This window comes from Panthera leo, chromosome C2 (assembly GCF_018350215.1).
Source record: "Panthera leo isolate Ple1 chromosome C2, P.leo_Ple1_pat1.1, whole genome shotgun sequence".
In the NCBI taxonomy this organism is placed as follows: Eukaryota; Metazoa; Chordata; class Mammalia; order Carnivora; family Felidae; genus Panthera; species Panthera leo.
Genome location: NC_056687.1, coordinates 59,472,266 through 59,492,776, shown reverse-complemented (window position 1 = coordinate 59,492,776; position 20,511 = coordinate 59,472,266). Strand labels below are relative to the sequence as shown.

The following is a 20,511-nucleotide window of genomic DNA, read 5'->3' as shown; positions in this document are numbered from 1 at the left end:
TTCTGCTCAGGTCATGTTCTCGGGTCCATGAGTTTGAGCCCTGCATTGGGTTCTGTGCTGACAGCACAGCACCTGAAGCCTGCTTCAGATTCTGTGTCTCCTTCTCTTTCTGCCCCTCCCCTGCTCATGCTCTTTCTCAAAAATAAATAAATGTTAAAAAAAGGTATAAAATTATATACCTAATTAATATGAACAATTTATGTTTCATAGCATTAACCAAGATCTCATGTTCTGTGGAATGCAAAATGGAGCAATTCGAGTCTATATCCTAAGTCAGAATAATCCTTCGTTGACAAATATGGTGGACTACTGGCATTTCAATCTGCATGACAATAATTATGGATGTGTTAAAGGCATATCTACTAGTTTTGATGACCGTTTCTTGGTGACCACTGGAGCAGATAGTAATATCTTTGTTTTCACCATTTTTTCTGAATTTGAACTAATGAAAGCCATTAAAGCCAAAGTGCCATCTCCAAGGGTATGCAACTAATAACAACGATAAAAAATATTTTAAAATAGTAATGTTAAATTACTCATTCTTTAAAAACTGAAAAGTCTTGGGGCACCTCAGTGGCTCAGTCGGTTGAGCGTCTGATTTTGGCCCAGGTCATGATCTTGTGGTTCATGGATTCGAGCTCCGTGTTGGGCTCTGTGCTGACAGCTCAGAGCCCGGAGCCTGCTTCAGATTCTGTGTGTGTCTCTCTCTGTCTCTGCCCCTCCCCCCTTACACTCTTTCTCTCTCTCTCAAAAATAAATAAACATTAAAAAAAAACCCAAAACTCTTTAGACACTTTTACCTTATACTGATACCTTCCTATCAGTATTAAAATTTTGACTTTCTGTTGCTTCTATTAAATGTTAGTCATTGAATTTCCCTATAACACTAAAGGTATAGAATTCTCCAAATTAAAAAGACTGAGTTAATTTTTCTCTATCAATCACTTTCTTGATCAAAATTTCTTTGTTTTCAAAATGTACAATTTTGCAGATCTAGATTTTGCTTTTAACTTATTCACTTGTTGAAGGGGCATACATGGGATGTATACCATAATTTGTGTGTTTGAAAGGGTTGTAAAAATATTAGTCTTTGTCATTAGAATATGACAATGTGGATCATGACCAAAGATTCAGTTAAATTATTCTGTCCTTAGGCAGAATGTATCATTGGTTTTGTAATGAAGATTGAGGGTTTAGATCCCCAAATTAAATCTGTTTGCCCTACCACAGGACCTGAATTTTCTATTATCAAAGTGGTTCCTTTGGATAAAATCACTAATAACAATTAGAATTGCTCCTAAAGAATAAGGAATTGTATTGGAAAGACCATAATTAAATGGGATGTCAATGTGTTCTTAGGAATTTTAACAGGTAACCAACTTCAAGATAACATACAAAAAAGGTAGGGAAGATTTGAGCAGGTGAATTTTCATTTTTATTCATGGAAGCAAAATTTGGAGAATAGACTGCTGTCAAAAGACATCCAGCTTAGGAAGAAGAATTACAGAAGGGAAAGTGTATGAACAAGAAAATCTTTATCTTTCTATCTAATGCCAGCTCTCTCTATAGAAATCTATATTGAGTAGAAAAAATCCATTCTACATATGTATATTGGCATCCTTTTATTTGTGACTTCAGTCAGTGTTTCTTATGTCATTGGCAGAATCTGCTTTCAAGAAGGCAAAATCAGAAAGAACTGAATCAATAGAGGTCTAAGTTCTGCAGTGTCTGAGATTCTTACTTTAGAAACGGCTGGGAAATGCTTGAAAGTACAGATGCCTGAGCCCCCTCCAAGAGCAAATAAATCAGAATATCTGAAAGGGAGGCCCATGTATCAGTATTTTGTAAAATATCTTCTCCCTTCCCCCAACCCCCAGGATTCTAAGGTGTAGCAACAATTGAGAACAATTGGCATATATTTGGGCACTGTTGAAAGTAACTCTTTAATTCAAATTTACTGCAAGCAGCTGAGGCCAGGAGACGGCTGAATATCAGTATCAAATCTAGGAAATCACACTGTTAATGGAGAACCAAGGGGCTTTTCTCTGGGCAATAGAAGAATTAAAAAATACAATTCTATCAAGTATAGAATCAAGTATGTTGTATCAAGTATGTGATTAACAGTAACTACAATGTATAAGCCATCACTGTCTCTTGCATTGGTTATGTCTTATGACTTCTTCTAAAGTCCTAAACCTTGGGGCATCTGGCTGGCTCAGTCAGTAGAGCATGTGACTCTTGATCCTGGGGTTGTGAGTTGAAGCCCAACCTTGGATACAGAGATAACTTAAAAATAAAATCTTAAAAAAAAAATTCTAGGATTGCCTGGGTGTTCTAGGAGTGCATGTATTTCTCTCTCTCTCTCTCTCTCTCTCTCTCAAATAAACCTAAAAAAAAAAAGTTCTAAACTTTATCTTACACAAAAGTATGTAGATTTACATATATGTATAAAGACTAGTACTGTAATAAAACAACTTGGCCAAAAGAGAGTCCTTATTTCTTTACAATGAAGGATGGCAAAAGAGAGACCTATCTTATGAAAAAGAATAGAGCATAAATTCAATTTTATTTAAGAACTGATTATCTAGCAACCTAAGATTCGGTTTGGTTCACTGGATTATAATTCTTTTTCCTTAAATTTTATGGCATAGCATAGTATCTGAATAAACAAAGTAATTTTAAGTGATTTATTTCATAGTTCCCTTAATTTAAATTACTGTCCTTTCTAAAAGGGGATTCATATTTCTGATTTCCTCTTTCTCAGAGAGGGGAACTATATTCTGTGCCTTTCTCACTGCATGTCTTTTTAAAACAAGATAAATTGGAATGCTTAAAGTTTAAAAAAAACTACATGTCAATTATACTCAAAAAATTTTAATTAAAAATATTTTTAGTTTATTTTATTTTGAGAGACAGAGGGTATGAGCATGGGAGAGGCAGAGAGAGAGAGAGAGAGAGAGAGAGAGAGAGAATCCCAAGCAGGTTCCATGCTGGCAATGCAGAGCCTGATGTGGGGCTCAATCCCATGAGCTGTTAGATCATGACCCCAGTCAAAATTAAAAGTCAGAGGGGCGCCTGGGTGGCTCAGTCGGTTAAGCGTCCGACTTTGGCTCAGGTCATGATCTCGCGGTCTGTGAGTTCGAGCCCCGCGTCGGGCTCTGTGCTGACAGCTCAGAGCCTGGAGCCTGTTTCAGATTCTGTGTCTCCCTCTCTCTGACCCTCCCCTGTTCATGCTGTCTCTCTCTGTCTCAAAAATGAATAAAAGTTAAAAAAAATTTAAAAAAAACCCAAAATTAAAAGTCAGATACTTAACCAACTGAGCCACCCTGTTGCCCCTAAAAAATATATTTTAAAACCTTCCTGTATACACATAAGGTATTGGGGGGAGAATTAAGCATATATAAAAGGGGATATGCTAAAAAAATAGCATTTTAAAATAAATGACCTGGGAAATTTTGCATGTATCCTTTGTTAATAACACATGATATTAGTAATTCACATTTTGAAGGGGAATTATGGTGATATTAACATTTTGCATGCATATTAGGTTTTAAGACTTTTTCTATGTACCTCTTTAAATCAAGCAGAAACAAATAAATTTAGTCAACTACAATTTTCCCCCTAGTTTTCCCTGGATTATTTCCTGTGAAAGTACCTTGCAAGCCTATAATTATTAGAAATTGGCAGAGGGGGAAAAAGCTCAGTTTACTTCCTGTTAGATATTTTAAGAGAAATATGCAATTTAAAAGTGTTAACCGTTTCTCCCCTTTCTACAGTTTGGAATTGAAGCAGAGCCAATTCCAGAAGATATTGAAGATCCCAAAGCCTATAGGTATGAGAATTTTTGATAAATACTAGCCTTGAGCTGTTGCAAAACAACATTTTATAGAAGTTGACCAAGCCAATGGAATTTCCAAATTATTGAGTCCTGATTCCTCTTATGCTGTTTCTGGATCTTACTATCCTTTTAAATTTCTGTTTTCAGTATTGAGAATGCTAGAAGAAAAAGAGAACATGATAAGTTAATGAAAGAAGTGGAAGAAATAAAAGCTGGGAAGAGAGAAAAACTCAAAGCTTTGAGGAATGAATTTCAGCAACTTCTGGAAATGAATAAAGAATTACCAAAGCATATGCAGTTTAAGCGAACAGTAAGCCTTAATTAAATTTGACTTTTAACATACACTATTTCTTTGGATCAAGACTACGATTTTTCTGATAAATAGGAACACTTAAAAAATCTTTAAACTTCCCTTTATCTGGCCAGTGTGTTGGCAGCAGCTAAAATACCATAGAATTTGACATACAACTTGGTTTGGATATAGAAGAACCTCTTTATATAACAGAGTTTACTTCTGGATTTAGGTACTTCACTTTTCTTTTTTCTTGTGGTGACAAGATATATAAATACAGGTTTGAATCTGGTTTTCAACCCTTAGTGTACCTAGCCAAGATATCTAATCTTTGTATAAGTACGCATATATTTTGATTCTCTGTGATTCCATTTCTATAAATCAACAAATCTATCAAAAAGATAGTACCTGGTTGTCCCACAAAGTTTCCGAAAAATGACTTAGTATAGTTGTAGCTATGGGGACGATTAACGAATTATTTAAGCTAATTTTGTATTAATGTTTTTCTTTTCTGACTTATCACAAAGCTTCCATCTACGTGTTAGTGATTTTTTTCCACTGTGTACTTCTTCCTAAGTGGAATTGCTGTCAAGAACTAATCAAATAAATAGCCAGAATTTATCATCCTATGACCTATAATTCTTGAAGCACCTAGTCCATTCCATGTGAAAAATGCTCTGGTGAAATCATAATGGCTAACTCATGGTATTGGTTAAAAGACCAAATCATAATGGTTAAAAGATGTTTATGCTATTTTACTAAGAAAAACCTGGACAGGGGCACCTAGGTGGCTCCGTTGGTTAAGTGTTCAACTTTGGCATAAGTCATGATCTAACGGTTCATGGGTTTGAGCCCTGCATCGGGCTCTGTGCTGACAGTGTGAGCCTGGAGCCTGCTTCGGATTCTGTGTCTCCTTCTCTCTCTGCCCCTCCCCTGCTCATGCTCTGCCTCTCTCACTCTGTCTTACAAAAATAAATAAAATGAGAAAAAAAAGTTGACATTTACAGAATATGGGTAACATAATTCAAAATAAAGAACACCTGAGGTGAGTTCTATGGCTAAGCATTTTTACATACATCATTACTTAAAACAGATGCACCCTTGGAAAGAATAACTACTACTTACAATTTAGTGTGAATGAGGGCCCTGGTATTTTTCCCGGGGTACAGGTAAAAAACATGACCCTCCCCCTCCCATAAGTATCTTTATGGGAGGAATGGCTCCCCCCGTGACAGACATTCAGCTAGAATTTGGTGACCTCAAGAAGACACCAAAGACTTAGCTGTCTTTCCTGGGTGGGGTCACATGGGAAGTGGTGCCATGAACTTCTACCCTGTGCCCTGCTGGTTATATACCAGTAGTGGCTTTGGGGTGGTGGAAGTTTTTTTTAAAAACTCTGTATACTCTCCAAATATTCTGTTATCATTCACTGCTTTTACTGTGGGCAAAATCTTTTAAGATACAACTTTATTTACAGTATTGTCAATGATTTCTGAGAACTTTTCTCCATATTTTGTGGAAGTAAGATGAAAAGTATGTTCTTTTCTTTTTCTAGAACAGAGAGAATTAATGATGTCTGGGAGCAAATTATAATGCAACATGAAATTGAGTGCAAAACTGATTCTGTATCTGTGTATGAAATAGGATTGATAACGCACATTGATGAAAGTACCCATTTCGATGAATAAATCTACTTATTTGCAGGATTTTGATCTAGATTCCAAAATTCGTGCTGAGATTGGCAGAAAAACAGCTCATAAGATTCAACAAGTGGAAAAAGAATTAGCATGGGAAAAAGAGAAACATCAACTTGGCCTCATGAAGCTACAGAACAGGTAGGATCCATATTTCCTGCAAGTTAAGATGTTTGAGAACATGTATTTGAATGAAGTTGTTCATAGTGGCTTAATTGAAGTGATCAGGTAAGAAATACCCTGAGTACCTTCTAACTCTTGAAGTCTCCAGGAATATTCCTGTCACTGCTACTGATATCTTCTTGAGCTTTCTGGGAAATTTGTTTAATTATTAGATTTTTGAACTCGACACCCAAAAAATGATTTAGAAATGGGCAGAAGACATGAACAGGTATTTCTCCAAAGAAGACATCCAGATAGCCAACATGAAAAGATGCTCAACATCACTCATCATTAGGGAAATTCAAATCAAAATCACAGTGACTTGAAACTAACTAACTAACTAACTAACTAACACTGTATGTTAACTAAATAGAATTTAAATAAAAACTTGAAACAACAACAACAAAAAGAAAATGCTACAGAAAAACCAAGTTTCTTCAACAAATACATTGCCTGAAGAAACAAGAGGGATGGAGTAAAAGAAACTTGAGAAATATACCAACAAAGTATCCACCAATGTGCGGATCTTATTTGGATTCTTATTCAAATAAATCAATTGTAAAAAAGCATTTTTGAATCAAAGAATATTTGAACACCAAGTGGATATTGGATATTAAATATTTACTATTAATTTTCCTAGGTATAATGATATTGTGGTAGTTACTTTTCTAAAAAGAATTCTTATTTGAAGTATTTATGGGTGAAATATGTTTCGATATTCCAAGAAGAAAAAAAAACAAAGGGATAGATACATAAAATTGGGGGATAAAAGTTGATAATTTTTTAATATGATTTGATGAATTTGTAGGAATTCACTATATTATGCCCTCTACCTTTATGTATGTTAAAACTTTCCATAATAAGAGGCTTTCTCTTTAAAAATATATTCAAGGGGCGCCTGGGTGGCTCAATCGGTTGAGCATCCGACTTCGGCTCAGGTCATGATCTCACAGCTTGTGGGTTCGGGCCCCGCGTTGGGCTCTGTGCTGACTGCTCAGAGTCTGGAGCCTGTTTCAGATTCTGTGTCTCCCTCTCTCTGGCCCTCCCCCGTTCATGCTCTGTCTCTCTCTGTCTCAAAAATAAATAAACGTTAAAAAAAAATTAAAAAAAAAATATATTCAACATACCCATATCAAAGAACATTTACTTCTGTTTTTTAATATTAAATAATATGCTTTAATATACCTACATATATATATTGTTACATACTAATGCTTTCTTTTAGTTCTACAGAGTAGACTTTGAAAAGTAGAATTGCTAGACCAAAGGGGTATATGCATTTTTTAATTTAAAATCTGTTGCCATATTTCTTTCCAAAAAGGTTGCAACTTTTTACATTTCCATCAGCAATGTGTATAACTTTATCCTGTCATTCTTACCAACATTTGAGGCTAACACTATTAAAGTTTAAATCTGATGGATGTAAAATAATATAGCTAATTGTTTTTTTTAATTTGCATTTTCCTTACTACTAGGGATGCTTAGCACATTTTTAGTGTTTACCAGTCAATTAGATGTGCTCCTTTGTGAATTGCATTTTAATATTCTTATAATTTTTCTATTGGGATATTTTCTTGTTACCAATTTAGAACTTCTTTGTGTAATAGACATTAACTTGTTATTTATCATGTGTGTTTCAAATATTTTTTATTATCTATAATTTTCCTATAAACTTTGTTGATGCTATATTTTTCTAAGCGATATATGTTAATGTATATATAGCTAAATATGTCTCTCTTTCCTTTAATATATTTTGGGTTTCCCATCTTGGCTAAAAATTTCTCTCCAAAGCCTAAGTTATACATAAAGTCTTCAAATTTTTCTTCCAAATTTGTATTATTTAATCTTTATTTTTATTTTTTTAAAAGAATTTTTTGATACATATTTATAGTGACCCCACTAGGTCAAGGTGAGGTAAGGAAGGTGTCCTCTTTCTCTTTTTTGTTTATTTATTTTTGAGAGACAGAGAAAGAGCATGTGTGCATGCATGCACAAGCAGGGCAGGGGTAGAGAGAGAGGGAGACAGAGGATCTAAAGTGGGCACTACACTGACAGCAGAGAGCTCCATGTGGGGCTAGAAGGGACCACAAGATCATGACCTGAGCCAAAGTTGGATGTCCAACCAACTGAGGCACCCAGGTGCCCCATATTACTTAAATCTTAAAAAAACAACACATATTGAGTATATCATCAGGAAGGTATTAATCAAGCTTCTAAAGGACTTACTTATTTTATTGTACTTTTTAAAAATCAGGTTTTGGACTTATTTATCCTATTTTTAATTCTTTTTTTTCCATTTCATTAATTCCAATTTTAGCTTTAAGCATTCCCTTCACCTATTTTCTTTTGACTTTATGCTGTTTTTAAAAATGCCTTGATGGGGCGCCTGTGTGGCTCGGTCGGTTAAGCGACATACTTCAACTCAGGTCATGATCTTGTGAGTTTGACCCCTGTGTAGGACTCTGTGCTAACAGCTTGGAGCCTGGAGCCTGCTTCAGATTCTGTCTCCCTCTTTCTCTGCCCCTTCCCCACTCATGCTCCAGCACTTTCTTCTCCTCCCCACCTCCAGAAATAATAAATAAACATTGAAAAAATGCCTTGAGATGGATATTAAGTTCCTTTCTTTATACTTTTAACTACAGGGACATTTAAGGCTACGTATATTCCCTTGAGGATTTTTGCAGTGTTCCCTAGGTTTTGCAATTTTTAACTTATTTCTGGATAGTCGGTAATTAAGCTTTTATTCCTTGAGCTAAGAATTATTTAAGATATATTCCTTCATTTCCAAGCAATTAAGGTTTTAAGGTAAACATTTATTATTTATTTCTAATTTTATTGGATTATAATTATAGAATGTATGATAAAAATTTCTCAAAAAAGTGCGTTAAGGTTTCATTTGTAACCAAGGAGAGATTTGTTTTTGCAATTTTTTTGAACTTGTGAAATTTTTTCTTATAAAGGGTCTAAAGTTTACATATATGTACACATATGTGTATTTATAATCAACCTTGTTGATTAACTGCCTTAATTTTTCCATGGCTATGCATTTTCTTTTAGTCAAATTTCTGGAAAAAATGTGTACTAAAAATTTTCGTTGTAAAAAGGGAAAAAACCCACAATGAGCTATCCCCTCACACCTGTCAGAATGGCTAAACTAAAAAACACAAGCAACAACAAATGTTGGTGAGGACGTGAAGGAAAAGGAACCCTTGTGCACTAGTGACAATGCAAACTGGTGCAGCCACTGTGGAAAACAGTATAGAGGTTCCTCAAAAAGTTAAAAATAGAACTATCCCATGATCTAGTAATTGCACTACTGAATATTTACTCAAAAGATACAAAAATGCTAATTCACAGGGATAAATGCACCCCTGTGTTTATAACAGCATTATTTACAATAGTCAAATTATGGAAATAGTCCAAGTATCCATCAACTGATAAATAGATAAAGAAGATGGAATAGTATTCAGCCATAAGAAAGAGTGAAATCTTGCCATTTAAAATGACATAGATTGGAGTTAGAAAGTATAAAGCTAAGCTGAATAAGTCCGTCAGAGAAAGACAAATACCATATGATTTCACTCACGGAATTTAAGAAACAAAACAAATGAGCAAAGGAAAAAAAAACAACAACCAGACAACCCAAGAAACAGACTCAACTATGGAGAACAAACTGAACAAACTGGTGGTTGCCAGAGGGGAGGTAGGTGAGGGGATGGGTGAAACAGGTGATGGGGATTAAGGAGTATACTTATGATGAGCATCGGGTGATGTATGGAAGTGTTGAATCACTATATTGTACACCTGAAACTAATAGAACACTGTATGTTAACTCTACTGGCATGAAAATTAAAAAAAATAATACAATAAAAATTTTTTAATAAATAAAAAATTAGATTTTTTACAAACCAAATTATGAAATACATATTTATTTTCTGTTTTTGGCAAATTATTTTATATCTAGTTAACACATGAGCATATACATCTTAAAATCAAAAATAAAATCTAAAGACTTATAATGAAAGCCAACAACTTCCTGTCTAATCTCTCTCATGTACCAATAAGACTGTTGAGAGGAAATTGCTTTTTCTTTGCCTTTTTGAGATGTAATTTACATTCAGCAAAATGCATAAATTCTAACTGAACAGCTTAATAAATTATATATATGCATATATATACATATATATGTATGTGTGTGTATATATACATACGTATATATCTATATCTATCTATATCCATATATATATATATCTATTACTCCAATTAAGAACATTTATAGCACTCCAAAAAGTTACCTTTGACCCCCTCCCAGTAAATATCTACTCTCCAGAGATGAATGTTTATCACATTAGTTTGGTCTGTGAACTTCATACAAATTGAATGTTGCAGTACTAAATCTTGTATTTGGCTTCTTTTACTTAGCATCATGCCTAAGATTGTCTATGTTGTTGCAGGTAGCAGTAGCTTATTCTTTTTCATTGTTTTGCAATAGTCTTAATGCTTATACCATGATTTATTTATCCATTCTACTGTTGATGCATATTTGAGTTATTTCTACTTCTTGGCTATGATGAATGTCTATGACCATTCTTGTGCATGCTTTTTGGTGGACATAAACACTTATTTGTTATATAATCAGGAGTGGAACTGCTGGGTCAAGATTATATGCATGTTTGGCTTTATTAGATACTGCCAAATAGTTTTCCAAAAATGGTTCAACAAATTTTTATACCATGATTATCAGTGTATGAGAATTCCCATTGATCCCCATTGTGTTAGCTTCTTAGAGCTTCCATAACAAAGTACAACAGACTGGTTGGCTTAAAATAACAGTCAAAAGTTATGAAGGCTGGAAGTCCAAAATCAAAGTGTTGGTTAAGTTGGGGTGCATTTTCTTGGAGGGGAGATATGTTTTATTTATCTATTTATGTTGAAGTATAATTGGCATTTGATGTTATATTAGTTTCAGATGAACAGCATATCGATTCAACAATTCTATGTAGCACTCAGTACTCACCACAATAAGTGTAGTCACCATACACTATTACAATGTTATTGACTATATTCCCTATGCTATACTTTTCATCTCCATGACTTATTTGTAATTGGAAGTTTCTAATTGCCTCTTTTTTTTTTTTTTTTTTAAGTAATCTTTACACCCAGCAAGGGGCTCAAACTCACAATCCCAAGATCAAGAGTTTCATGTCCTACCAACTGAGCCAGCCCAGGCACCCCTATTAATCTCTTCTTAATCCCTTTTGTCTATTTCACCCATCCACCCACCCATCTCCCCTCCAGTTTGTTCTCTGTATTTGAGTCTGTTTTTGTTTGTTCATTTGTTAAAAAAATTCCATATGTAAGTGAAATCTATGGCATTTGTCTTTCTTGTCTGACTTATTTCACTGTGCATAATATCCTCAAGGTCCATCCAGCTTGTTGGAAGTGGCAAAATCTCATTCTATTTTATGGCTGAGTAATATTTCATTGTGTGTGTGTGTGTGTGTGTGTGTGTGTGTGTGTGTGTGTGTAATATACACATACCACAACTTCTTTATTCATCTATACATGGACACTTGAGTTGCTTCCATATCTTGGCTATTACAAATACTACTGCTGTAGCATAGCATATATCTTTTCAAATTAGTGTTTTTGTTTTCTTTGGGTAAATAGCCAGTAGTGGAATTACTGGGTCATAAAGTAGTTCTATTTTTATTTTTTTGAGGCACCTCAATACTGTTTTCCACAATGGTTCCACCAAATTACATTCCCACCAATAGTATGTGAAGCTTCCCTTTTTTCCACATCCTCACCAACACTTGTTATTTCTTTTTGATACTAGTCATTCTGACAGGTGTGAAGGAATATTTCATTGTGGTTTTGATTTGTATTTCTCTGGTGATTAGTGATGTTGAGCATCTTTTCATGTCTGTTGGCCATCGCTTTGTCTTTGAAAAAATATCTATTCAGGTCCTCTGCCCATTTTTTAAAAAAGTAAACTCTATGCCCAACTTGACGTTTGAACTCTCATCACCCTGAGTTTAAGAGTCACATGCTCTACCAATTAAACCAGCCAGGTGCCCTATCCTTTGCCCATTTTTAAATTGGACTGTTCGGGTTTTTTGGTGCTGAGTTGTATAAATTCCTTGTGTATTTTGAATGTTAACCCCTTATCGGATAGATCATGTGCAAATGTCTTCTTTCATTCCCTGGGTTGCCTTTATGTTTTGTTGATTGTTTCCTTTGTTGTACAAAGCTTTTTATTTTGTTGTAGTCTCAACAGTTATTTTTGCTTTTGTTTCCCTTGCCTCAGGATAAATATCCATAAATATGTTGCTGAGGGTGATGTCCAAGAAATTACTGCTTATGTTTTCTTTTAGGAGTTTTATGGTTTCAGATCTCTGTTTAGATCTTTAATCCATTTTGAGTTTATTTTTGTGTATGGTGTAAGAAAGTGGTCCAGTTTCATTCTTTTACATGTAGTGTCCAGTTTTCCCAGCACCGTTTGCTGGGCAGACTGTTTTTCCCATTGTGTATTCTTGTCTCCTTTGTTAAAGATTAATTGACCATATGAGCATGGGTTTATTTCTGGGCTTTCTATTCTGTTCCACTGATCTATGAGTCTATTTTTGTGTCAGTACCATACTATAGCTTTGTAGCATATCGTGGAATCTGGGATTGGCATACCTCCAGCTTTGTTGTTTTTTTCTCAAGATTGCTTTGGCTATTGGAGGTCTTTTGTGATTCCATACAAATTTTAGGGTTATTTGTTCTAGTTCCATGAAAAATACTATTTATTAGTTTCTTCTGAGACCTGGGTAGGAGAATCTGTTCCATGCCTCTTTAAGCTTCTAGTGATTTGCCAGCAAACTTTGGTGTTCCTTCCTATAGATGCATTATTCCAAATCTTCTGCCTTTATGTGGTGTTATCTCTCTTTGTTTTCCCCACATAATCTTTCCTCTGTGCATGTCCAAGTCCCCACTTTTTATAAGCACAGCGACATGTTGGATTAGGACCACTCTAATGATCTCATTTCAACTTGATTACCTCTGTCTAGAACCTATTTCCAATAAGGTCACATTCTGATTGACTGGGGGATTTCAAAGTATCTTTCTGGGTAGACGCAATTCAACCATAACACTCATGCTTGCCATCACCTGATATTCTCATCTCTTTAAATTTCAGCCATTCTATCATAGTATCTCAGTGTGATTTAAATTGGCATTTCCCTGGTGAGTGATTATTTTTAGCTCCTTTTCTTATACTTCTTGGTTATTTGTGTATTTTCTTTTATTAGGTATTTTTTGAAGTTTTTTTGTTTTTAAAACTGGATTGTAAGAGTTATTCACATCTCCTAGATAGGAGTCTTTTGTCTTGTAGATAAATGACACAGGTATTTGTGACACTGTATATATATGACACATTGTGTGCATGCATGTAAAATATCTTGCTCTAATCTGTGGTGTTCCTTTTCATTCTTTTAATGGTGGCTTTTTTTGAGCAGAAGTTTTTACTTTGATAAAGTTCATTTTATCAATATTTTCCTTTATGGTTGGTGCTTTTATGTTGTAACTAAGGAATATTTGCCAATTCCCAATTCATGAACTAATTCTCCTATGTTTTATTCTAAAAGCACCATTGTTTTGCCATTATCTATATTGATTTTCTGGGGGGAGGTTTAAGATGGACATCATGTGTCATTTGTTTCTATATGGATACTCAACTGGCCTGGTATCATTTGTTGAAAAGGCCATCCTTTCCTCACTAGATTGCATTGATAGTTTTGTCATAAATCAGGTCAATACATATATATATAATATATCTCAGAACTTTTATTTTAATTATTCTTGACATTTGATATTGTAAATCCTGTGGCTTTGTTCTTCACCTTCAATACTGTGTAGGTCCTTTAAATAGAATCAACTTGTCAATTTTCATCAAAAAACCCTGCTAAGATGTTGACTGAATTACATTGAATCTATAGATCAACTTCAATATAAGAGATTTTGAAAATAAATATTGAGTCTTTCAATCCATAAATATGATAGATCATGAAAAGAATACACTTTTAATATCTCTTCTAGTGGTTACAACCATACATCTCAATAATCTATTTCCATGAATTTATTAATCATTACTTACTGATTTCCTAGTATCACAGGTAAGGATTTTGTTTACCTTAATACACTCATGTTGGGGTGCCTGGGTGGCTCAGCTGGTTAAGCATCCCGCTTTGGCTCAGGTCAAGATCTCATGGTTCGTGAGTTCAAGCCCCACACTGGGCTCTGTGCTGACAGCTCAGAGCCTGGAGCCTGCTTTGGATTCTGTGTCTCCCTCTCTCTCTCTCTGCCCCTCCCCCACTCATGCTCTGTCTCTCTTTCTCAAAAAAAAAAAAAAACATTAAAAAACATATGCTCATGCTTTCCCCTCTACTGTCCTGAGCATATAAAATATAACAACTGATTTAATGTGCTTGTCTGCTAGATAGATAGGTAGATAGATAGATAGATAGATAGATAGATAGATAGATAGATGATAGATAGATAGGCAGTCTTCTGAGTCTGTTTCTATTAATTGAAAATTTTTGTTTATTTTGTGTTATATTTTTCTGCTTCTTTGCCTTCCTGAAAAATTTAGATTGGATGCCAGACATTATGAATTTCACAATGTGGGTGCTCGATATTTTTTATACTTTTAAATATTCTTGAACTTTGTTTTGGGATTCAGTTAAATTACTTAGAAGTAGTCTGAGTTTTTGAGGCTTGCTTTTAATCTGTGTTAGTGGGGGTCAAGCAGCCTTTAGAGCTGATTTTTCCTCACTACTAAGACAAAATCCTGAGTGGACAAAATCCTATTCCCATGTATTATTGGGCTTCTGGGAAAACAAGCTATTTCGACCTGTGTGAGGTCTGGGGATTTCTCTGTGTTCTCTTCTGGTGATTCTTTCCCCAGCCTCAGGTAGACTCCTTACATGCATGTGGTGATCAGTAATTACCTGAAGGCTAGAAGAGAGACGTCTGCAGATCTCCAGAGCTCTCTTCCTGTGCAGCAGTTTCTTCTCTGAAACTCTGCTCTGTGATTCATGGCTTGTTACCTGATATTAAATCCATGAATATTTGAATCTTGGAATGGTATCTAGATGACTACCTATCAAGAGATGAAAGTACCTTATAAGTTCTCTCAGGAAGAACCTTCGACATAGTATCCTATGTTTGGCTTTAATAAATATGCATACTATATTTGTAAGTGTATATATATTGCAAGTATGAATCTTGACTCAAACCAGCGCAGCTCATTGTCCCAGGCTGCTTGCTTCTTTCATTTGTTTGATTCTATGGCTTCTGTGCTCTGCTGGAGCAGGCAGTTTTTGGTGAGGCCAGAAACTCCTGTTCCCAGAATCGAATGCACATGCAACCATTATCCTTGGGAACTTTTGTTTCCCCAGAGGCTGTTGGAAGCAGGGAATATGTACCCACAGCTCTAGGACCCAATTTGCCCATCCTCTTCCTTGTCAGGTGGAAGCTCTTCCTCCCCAGTCTTCTGGCCCTCAAATACTTGTTTCCTTAATTCCTGGCATTCCCTTCCCTTCCAGGCTGCATCCTCCTTCCTCAGCTTTGCATCTTCAACAAGCATATGGAAGGAAACACATTATCTAGATATCTGATGGGATTAGGGGAGAGAATAAAGTGGTACCACTGAGTAACACTGGGTAGTACCAGTGTTTTCATCTTCACCAATCTAATAGAGTAAATGTGATAACTCTCGGTTAAATCATTTGCATTTTTTCTGATTATTGGTGAAGTTAAGCACTTCTTTTCATACACTGATGTTCTTCAGAGGATTAGTCTTCTGAACCTTTCTTTTCGTATGTTTATAGTTCATTTATATTTAATCTTCAGAGGAAGATTCCTTGTTCATTTTCCTTTGAGTTCTGATTTTCTTCTTAATTTGATTCACTACTTCTGTATTTTTCTTTTATACATATTGCAAATGCTTTATCCTACAATGCCATTTGCCTTAAACGTTGTTCGCATTTTTCTAACTGTGCATAAGTTTTATATTTTTATGGGATCAAAACCATGCATACTTTCCCTTCATGTTATCTGTGTCTCATGAAAAGACTAAAATTTAAAGAGTAAAACTCCAGTGGGCAAGAAAATAAAGTTTTATAGTGATGAGAAAGGTACTATGCTATGAGGGAAAAGGGAAAATCAGAAATAGTAAGCCATTTTAAAAGAAGAAATAGAGTTAAAAGGATTGCATTAGAAAAATAATAAGAAAGATAAACTAGGAATAATTACTATATACATAAGTTAAATTCTAAAATTAAAAGATGGGAAAATAATTATGAACCAGTGACAAAAACATAGCAAGAATTAAGCATTAATTGATAAAGAACAAATATCTTTGGGCTATAAAAGAAAAGTGAACTGGAGAGTAGTATGAATTTGAGTTTAATATTTTTTATAGAAGCAAATAGGGTAACATGTGAGATATATATATATATGTATACATATGATAATAGGTATCTCATGAGATAACAGGCAGTAGAGTACATTTTCTTACAGTTTAAGATCCATTTACCATTAAATTACAGTGTACCTGAAAAATTTTTGTTTTTCTACATATTAGCCAAACAATGGCATTATATACTAATAATGAGTTGTTTAATATTTTAATTAGAAAATTCTACTTGCTCTTTAACAAAGTCCTATGCAACTTCTATCACATTCTTGTTGGTTAATGCATTTTCCAACTTTGGATCCACACAATATAGTATCATTTATAAGCATAGTTATTGTGGTCCTATTTTATTACTTAATCATGCAGAATGATTAAAATGGTATAATTAAATGATTAAAATGGCTATGATCGCAAATACTTGTTCTATTTTTTTTTCAGATTTCGTGATTCATTGGAAAGTGATACAATTGTGGTTCACGCTATACAAAGTGATCACAAGATATCCTCCTATAGGCTTGTGAAGCCCTCTAAGTACTCCAAGTCCAAACGACCAAGTCAATCAGAAAGAAGAACAAGCAAATTGGAGAGATTTGAAAAAGAGGGAGCTGGAAGAAAGGATAGCCAGAAGGATACAGGTAGCTTAAATGACAGAAAGTCTTTGAATCCTTATTAAGATTTCAAAACTGAATAATATTTTTATGGGCAGAACTTTCAAACCCTTTCTGGTTCTGGTGACTTGAGCTCACTCTGTTATTTCCCTTTCCTTAGTCCCTTGGATAATAATCAAGAGAGCTAGATGTGAGTGGTTTGGCTGAGGATGAGAGGCCATGTTCCTCCAGCAAATGCTTCACACCAGGTCTTTGATGCAGGCTGCTAAGGAAAACCCACCCTGGTTATGTGACTGAAGTGGGTAAAGAATACCTAATGCTGCTAATTTCTTACTTCCCGCTTTTAACTCTTCTTAAATCTAAGATTTCCCCAGTTGCTGGTTTCGAGGCAGTGTTTCTTTACAGATTCTTGGGCTCCATCCCAGAGAGTGGGGGTAGAGCATTTCAAACCAGCTTCTAAGTGCTTATGCTTTAAACAGAATGATGAGCTGAGAATTCAGGCGTGAAATGTACTTAATCTCTGTGGCCTGCCTGTTGTAACTGCCTTCAGGGTGACTGCAGATGAGTAAGAGGAAGACAAGAATTCTGGGAATGACTTGTAGAGCCCAGTCAAAAATAAATAAAAGGCACTGCAACTAGTCCCCATGATACGGTACTGACATTAATACTGTTTATCCTCTTTATTGAGAAAACGCTACTGGCTCCTTTCTGCCTCTGGGATAAATTCTGAAATCATTATCCTGGTATTTAATCCTTCCACAGTATATTCCTATTCTGTTTCCTACAAATTCTGTTTCCTAGTGCATTTTCATACTGTTCTACTGGTGTTTTTAGCCTATTGTCTTGCTTAATGCTCCCTAAATATGCCAGATACTCTTAGACCCAGGCTCTGACTGGAATGACCAATTCACTCCTCTCTTCTCTGAATTCTACCAGTTCTTAGAGATTCCAGATTGAATTATACTTTTGTTATAAAGTCTTTCCATGACCACCCAAGCCACATTAAACTCTTCCTTTTCCATATTACCATATATTTGAAATATGAAAAGTGAAATGGTGAGTTATAACTATATGACCATCCCATATTATTGTTTAACTTTCCCCCCAAAGTATCTCTAGAGTATATTTCTTCATAGCTTGAACATGAATTAAGAAATTGCCTCAGTAGACATTTAATTTAAAAATTTTTAAATCATAGGTTTGATTGTGTGTTCCTGACTACTTTTTAATTGGCCACAGACCACTGTAATCACTATAGGTCACCTCAAATTACATACGTCAAATAGGACTCGCTGATTCCTCCTTCTCCCACCATATCACAAGCGTTCCTACCCAACTTCCCAGTATATCTATCAGTGCCCCCTCATTATTTACCTTGTTTTCAAGTTACTTGATATATGTCTTGCCAACTTTTCAGTAATGTACATTAGAGCAAATATCGTGACTTATATCTCTTTATTATGGTATTCTAAAATACATATTATGGGATTGAATTCATGGTAGTTGTTTAACAAATAATGTGATTTACAGATTCAGTGTATTCTGTTTGTTTTAATGTGGCAGGGTTAAAACATATTTGAGAATTTCATTTTGATGTTTCAAAAAAATTGAAAAAAAATAAAAGAAAAATGTTGACTCTCTGTACAGGTGAGAGTATTAATGTACCAGAAGAATCAATTATAGACAAAGGGAAGAAATTTCGGCCTAAAACCTTAAGTGAAATTATGGTGGAAAATCAAATTGAGAAAACGAGGAAACTTATATTAAAAGCTGAAAGGGCCCAACTTAAGATTCAGCAGCGAAGAAAGGAATGGGAGGAACTGTAAGTTTTCTTTTTTCCCCCTAAACTCTTTCATTTTAATATGAGTTCCGAAATATTTTTGAATAGAAACAGAGATGGAGATATTGAAGACAGATCAGCTGGATTTTTCAGAGTGGTGATACCTTGGTGGAACTTCTATGATTCTTAGGGTTTGGGGTCCAGGAATTCCATTTTGTGAATACACTCAGGGATTTTTTTAAGGATTGAGGAATTCTTTTCAATCCCAACAAGTTATTTTTCCTTATGTTCGTCTAACATATAGTTTTTAGCTTTCATTTTTAGATGTCTAGTCATCTTAAGTTGACTTTAAAAAAACTCTGGCATGAAGTACTTTTATTTAACAAGCACATTTTTTACATTTTTTTTGCCACCTACATATATTTTTGATGAAATATCTCTTCATGTCTTTTGCCCATATTCAAATAAGATTGTTTACTATCTTACTGTTAAGTTTTGAGAGTTCTTCATATATTCTAGATATCAGTCCTTGGTTGGTTACGTGGTTTTCAAATATTTTCTCCCAGTGTGTAGCTTGTCTTTTCATTCCTTTAACATGGTCTTTTGCAGAGCAAAAGTTTTTATCTTTTTAAAGCCAATTTATTAATTTTTCCTTCTATGAATCTTGTTTTTGGTGTCAAGTCTAAGAACTCTGCCTAGGCCTAGTTCCCAACGATTTTCTCCTATTTATCTAAAAGTTTTATAATTTTACATTTTACATTTAAGTCTATGATCCATTTGGTGTTCATTTTTGTATAAGATGTGAGCTTTAGGTTTTTGTTTGTTTTGCCTGTGGATGTGCTATTTCCCTAGCACCATTTGTTGAAAAGTCTCTCTCTCTCCTCCATTGAATTTGTTTTGCAATTTTGCACCTTTGTCAAAAATCAGCTGGGCGTTTTGTGTAGGTCTACTTCTGGGTTCATAATTTGACTATTAAGTGTCATTGATCCCTTTGCCAATAACACACTGTCTTGATTACTGTAGCTATGTAATAGGTCCTAAAATTGGTCCTCTCAATTGTTTTAACTATTCTAGTTACTTTGCCTTTTATATAAATTTTAGAATAATCTTGTCTGTATTTACAAATAAAGTCTTGCTGGAATTATGATAGAAATTGTGTTAACCTGTGTTATCAGTTTGGGGGGTGGAACTGATGTATTTATTATGTTGAGTCTTCTAATCCATAGACCTGGTATGATTCTCCATTTATTTAGATCTTTGAATTTCTTTCATCAGTGTTTTGTTTTCAGTCCTACACATATTTTGTTAGAATTAGACATAAACAGTTTACTCTTTTAGCAATTGTAAATGATATTGTGCTTTGTTATTCAAAGCATGTTCATTGCTAGTATACAATGGATTTTTATATGTTTATCTGGTATCCTGTGACCTTGCTGAAGTGTCATATTCTGAGAGTTTTTTTGGTAGGTTCCTTAGGATTTTCTGTGTAGACAATCTTGTCATCTCTTAATAAGAACAATTTTATTTCTAATCTAATTTGTTTGCCTTATTTCCCTTTATTTTCTTGTTGGACTCATTAGAATTTCTAGTATAATGTTGAAACAGGGAAAGCTGGCATCTATAACTTGTATCCGATCTTAGGGGGAAAGAATTCAGTATTCGAACGGTTTTCATG

The 20,511-nt window shown here is 34.6% G+C and overlaps 1 protein-coding gene across 4 annotated transcripts in view; it reads left to right on the top strand.

Moving 5' to 3' along the window:
- The window catches only part of CFAP44 (cilia and flagella associated protein 44), a 151,116-nt gene that overhangs the window by 69,195 nt on the left and 61,410 nt on the right, over positions 1-20,511 (top strand). For all 4 annotated transcript variants that reach the window (XR_006207062.1, XM_042954859.1, XM_042954860.1 and 1 more), the window contains exons 19-24: positions 211-481; positions 3,777-3,832; positions 3,986-4,148; positions 5,835-5,965; positions 16,887-17,083; positions 18,704-18,878. Coding sequence is in view for 3 of the 4 variants with exons in the window: in XM_042954859.1 (XP_042810793.1) it covers positions 211-481; positions 3,777-3,832; positions 3,986-4,148; positions 5,835-5,965; positions 16,887-17,083; positions 18,704-18,878 (993 nt within the window). In the remaining variant the exon portion in view is untranslated. The remainder of the gene's footprint in view (positions 1-210; positions 482-3,776; positions 3,833-3,985; positions 4,149-5,834; positions 5,966-16,886; positions 17,084-18,703; positions 18,879-20,511) is intronic.